The sequence below is a fragment of the Lolium rigidum genome, chromosome 3 (assembly GCF_022539505.1).
Source record: "Lolium rigidum isolate FL_2022 chromosome 3, APGP_CSIRO_Lrig_0.1, whole genome shotgun sequence".
In the NCBI taxonomy this organism is placed as follows: domain Eukaryota; kingdom Viridiplantae; phylum Streptophyta; class Magnoliopsida; order Poales; family Poaceae; genus Lolium; species Lolium rigidum.
Genome location: NC_061510.1, coordinates 303203254 through 303208041, shown reverse-complemented (window position 1 = coordinate 303208041; position 4788 = coordinate 303203254). Strand labels below are relative to the sequence as shown.

The following is a 4788-nucleotide window of genomic DNA, read 5'->3' as shown; positions in this document are numbered from 1 at the left end:
GTATATCCAACGAAGGCCTGGTTAACAATGAAATTCTAAAAAGTATGGAAAATACAAGTAGAGGTAGAGGACAATCAAAATTAACATGGGTAGAGGCTTTAAAAAAACATGAGGAATTAAAATGTCCCTAAAGATTTAACTCTTGGTAGAACCACATGAATGAAAATACATGATCAATGTGTCGGAATCTTAGTTTACTTATTTTTTTTATTTTTTTTATCCCTCTTTATTTCAATTTTTTTTAATATTTTTGTTGAATTTTATATCTAGCCTACCCAACTTGCTCGCGAAACAGGCTTTGTTGCCATTGCTGTTGTTGAGGATTCCAATGGATATATCTTTTTTCTTTCTATATGGTCACTTTTTTGTTACTGGAAGAATGTCATTTAAATCTTCTATCAATATGATATTTCCCTAAATTAGTGTGAAGCACCCAAAGATATATGTGTGCAGATCTCTATGGATTTGATTCTCTATAGACTATAGAATTCAGTCATTAATGCATTCAGTCATACCACTTTTATTATTCCGGGGTTTTAATAAGAATCATTTGTTCAAAAGAATCCCTAAACAGTGTGAAATAAATCTCACAATAACTTGAGAGTAATTTCTAGCGTCGTCGTCGGCCAAATTGCCGTTTCACAAATTGAATGCTGACTGGTTTGACAGACGCAGATCTCGATAACTGCCAATCCCCTCCAACGGCTACCCATGACCCATCTCCTCCTTTCTCTTCCTCCAAGCCCCCATGCCGTTGCCTCCTTGACTCCATTCCATCCTCTCTCTCGCCGCCGCCGCCGCCATGCCCAGGCCATCCTCCTCCTCCCAGCCCAGGAGGGCCTCCCCGTCGCCCACCCCTTCCCCAGCCACCGCGCCCAAGCCCAACAAGAACCTCGGCAGCGCGCAGCGCCGCCGCAGCCCCCTGTCGGACCTCAACTCCGGGGACGCCTCCGCCGCGCGGGCCGGGTGCTTCCGCTTCCTCCTCTCCTCCGCCTCGGCCTCCAAGTCCAGATGCCCCTCCACCCCCGCGTCCGGCCCGGCACGGCCCCGCCCGGAGACCACGCGGCGGGTTAACCGTCTGCCAGATCAAGAATCAAGAACCAGGACGGAGCAGTGGCCCAGAAGAAGGAGGGAGGAGCCGATCAGGACGATCAAGCCCGCCACCAAGAAGCAGAACCTGGCGAGGAGGGGCCAGCAGCAGCAGCAGCTGGAGGCCCTGACGCCGGAGAGGAAGGCGGACGCGGGGGCCACGCCGTCGTCCGCCGCGACGCCGCCGGTCCACGCGTCGATCTCGCCCGAGGTGCTGGCCGGCGGGGCGGCCACGCCCGCGTGCTTCGCGGCCGGCCACCACGTCGTGCCGGGCGTCCGCGACCGCCGCAAGTGCCGGGCGAGGGGCATCCTCGACATCGCCGGGGAGGGCACGAGCACGAGCTCGGAGCTCGGCTCCGAGCCGTCCCGGGCGTCGATCCACTGGCTCTCGTCCTCCCAGCTGGGCGAGGCCGGGACCTGTTCGACGAATTGCTCAAAGGAGGCGTCCGCCATCTGGCTCTCATCTCCACGTGATGAAGGCGCGGGGTGTCTGCTCGACGACGAGATCTTCCTGCCCAGATGCTCGTCGGAGGACGCGTTCTGGCGACTCTCCCCTGACTACACGGGGTTGCTGGGCTCGCCGGTGCTCGGAGGTCTACTGGATTTTGACACGCCGGGGTCGGACTTGTCCGAAACCACACCGTCATCGGGGTTTCTTCCTGTGGAGAAGACGCCGAGCACCGGTGACAGCATTAGCCCCTTCTCGCTTATTGTGAAGAGGGCATCATCGCAATCCTCCAGACTGAGCTCTTTGTGTGCCCAGCAACGACTAGGAAGCTATTGCTGCGATTCGGCAGCGGATCCGACGCCAATTTCTAGAGAGTCGTGGCCTGACAATACCAGCACTGGCAAGTGCTCGGGGTTAGCAAGGGTTAGCAGTCGCCTTGTGACGAGGATGGATCCGGTGGTAGAATGCGTGGAGATGATGACTTTGTCCCCCAGGCCCGGGGACGCTGATTATGATGGAAATGAAGCTCTGCCTGCAACATTGCCTCAGCTCAGCTTCCAGTTTGCCGGTGCCCCAACACCTCTGGAATCCATAGACCTAAGCTCTTTTAAGAGATCTCCTTGTGAGATAGAACTGAAGGGGAAGGAGGTGAGTTTTCGGAAGCCAGTCTCATCGACTGAGACTCGGATCTCTTGGCGAGAAGGGCTAGTTAGCAGAATGTTTGATATGGGTGACTTGGACTGCTGCAGATGGTTTTCTGATGACGAAGACGGACCAGTTCTCCTGGGCAATGCCGAGGAGTTGCCTGATGCATTGCCTGATACCACATTTCAGCATATTAGTGCTTCTTGTTGCCTGCAAGAGGATGGCGAGCAATCAGGCTTCGGCTCTGTTGAGTTCAGTAGCAATGGTGGTGGAGAACTAAATTATGACAGTAAGGCTACTCCAAACCCTGTTCAAGTTGCAGAGTCCATGAGAGCAGAAGGATTTGAGCTCGTCTCGTCCGATGACTCAGACTGCTGGACTCTCTTGTACAAGAATGGCTTGTTCGAAACATGAGGTTAGGGTTATACCTTGTCCAGATGTTGTGTACTAGATTGCTAGTTAGTATATCAGGAGGACCATGGCAAGCACAGGATTTTGTGATCTTGTATTTTGCCCCAGCCTTGTACTTATTTCGAGAGATGAGTTTTTCTTTATATTCTTCAGTGGTACATGTAAAGTATGTCGGCAAATGAATATTTGTTTCTATCACTCCTGCTTTATTTCAATCCAGTTGTCACAGTTCAAGAGCAACATGAGTATAGCAGCAGCGTTTGGCTGTGAACAACCGTGCATCCTGAACCATTGGTCTGAAGCTCACAGTCTGTAAACTACAGTTTCGCCATTGCTGGTTAGTGATGTTTTGACCTGCTTACATCCAAGGTGAATCTACTAGTCTCACAGTCTGCTGACTTGGTGCTCCTTGCCTGCAGGAGGATGGCGACCAATCCGGCTTTGACTCTGTTGAGTTCAGCTACAATGGTGGTGGTGAACTTGATTGTGACAGTAAGGCTCTACCAATCCCTGTTCAAGTTGCAGACTCTATGAGGGCAGAAAGATTCGAGCTCGTCTTGTCAAAGAATGGCTTTGTTTGAAACATGAGGCAAAAGAATGGCTTGTTCAGGTGTTGTGTTCTTTCAGGAGAAGCATTTCAAGCACAGGTTTCTGGGATCTTGTGTTTGCCCTCGCCATGTACTTATTTCCAGAGATGAGTTTTTCTTATGTTTTTCAGTGGTACTGGTCATGTAAATTATATTGTGTTCTATCAGGAGAAGCATTTGAAGCACAGGTTTCTGGGATGTTGTGTTTGCCCTGGCCTTGTACTTATTTCCAGAGATGAGTTTTTCTTTGTGTTTTTCAGTGGTACATGTAAATTATGTTGGCAGATGAATGAATTTGTTTCTGGAATAATCAAATCACTCCTGGATCAATTGGACAATTCAGATTTCAGAGCGACATGACTAACAGCAGACGCTGGCTGTCCTTCCATACAATTCTTCTGAATAAGTGTGCATCCAGAAACATTAATCTGGAGCTCTGAGTCTCTGAGCTACAGCTTTGTCATAGCTGGTTAGTTTTGCTGTTAACTGCTGATGTCTACTTGAATCTGCTAGATTGATAGTCAGATGAATTCTTGCGAGTTAAACCTTCAGATGGGTGACTTGGACTGCTGCAGATGGTTTTCTGATGACGAAGAAGGACCAATTCTCCTGGGTGATGCCGAGGCATTGCCTGATACATTGCCTGATACAACTTTTCAGCATATTAGTGCTTCCTGCCAGCAAGAGGATGGCGAGCGATCAGGCTTCGGTTCTGTTGAGTTCAGTTGCAATGGTGGTGGAGAACTAAATTATGACTGTAAGGCTACTCCAAACCCTGTTCAAGTTGCAGAGTCTATGAGAGCATAAGGATTCAAGCTCGTCTCGTCCTATGATTCAGACTGCTGGACTCTCTTGTACAAGAATGGCTTGTTCGAAACATGAGGTTAGGGTTATACCGTGTCCACATGTTGTGTACTAGATTGCTAGTTAGTATATCGGGAGGACCATGGCAAGCACAGGATTTTGTGATCTTGTATTTTGCCCCAGCCTTGTACTTATTTCGAGAGATGAGTTTTTCTTTATATTCTTCAGTGGTACATGTAAAGTATGTTGGCAGATGAATATTTGTTTCTATCACTCCCTGGTTTATTTCAATCCAGTTGTCACAGTTCAGAGCAACATGAGTATAGCAACAGCGTTTGGCTGTGAACAACTGTGCATCCCGAAGCATTGATTTGAAGCTCAGTCTGTAAACTACAGTTTCACCATTGCTGGTTAGTGATGTTTTGAGCTGCTTACATCCAAGGTTAATCTTACTAGTCTGACAGTCTGCTGACTTAGTGCTCCTTGCCTGCAGGAGGATGGCGACCGATCCGGCTTTCACTCTGTTGAGTTCAGCTACAATGGTGGTGGCGAACTTAATTGTGACAGTAAGGCTCTACCAAACCCTGTTCAAGTTGCAGACTCTATGAGGGGAGAAGGATCCGGGCTCGTCTTGTCTAACGACCAGACTGCTAGATTCTTTTGTCCTAGAATGGTTTGTTTGAAACATGAGGTTAGGGTTACCCTTGTTCAGATGTTGTGTTCTACCAGGAGAAGCATTTGAAGCACAGGTTTGTGGGATCTTGTGTTTACCCCAGCCTTGTACTTATTTCTAGAGTTGAGTAT

The 4788-nt window shown here is 48.9% G+C and overlaps 1 protein-coding gene across 1 annotated transcript; it reads left to right on the top strand.

Annotated features, from left to right (window-relative positions):
- Window positions 1–811: 811 nt before the first annotated feature.
- Window positions 812–2808, top strand: LOC124696775 (the record flags this gene model as incomplete). The annotated part of the gene is made up of 1 exon (XM_047229451.1): window positions 812–2808. A coding segment is annotated over one exon (1785 nt), but the record flags the coding sequence as incomplete, so codon positions are not given.
- Between the last annotated feature and the right edge of the window lie 1980 nt (window positions 2809–4788).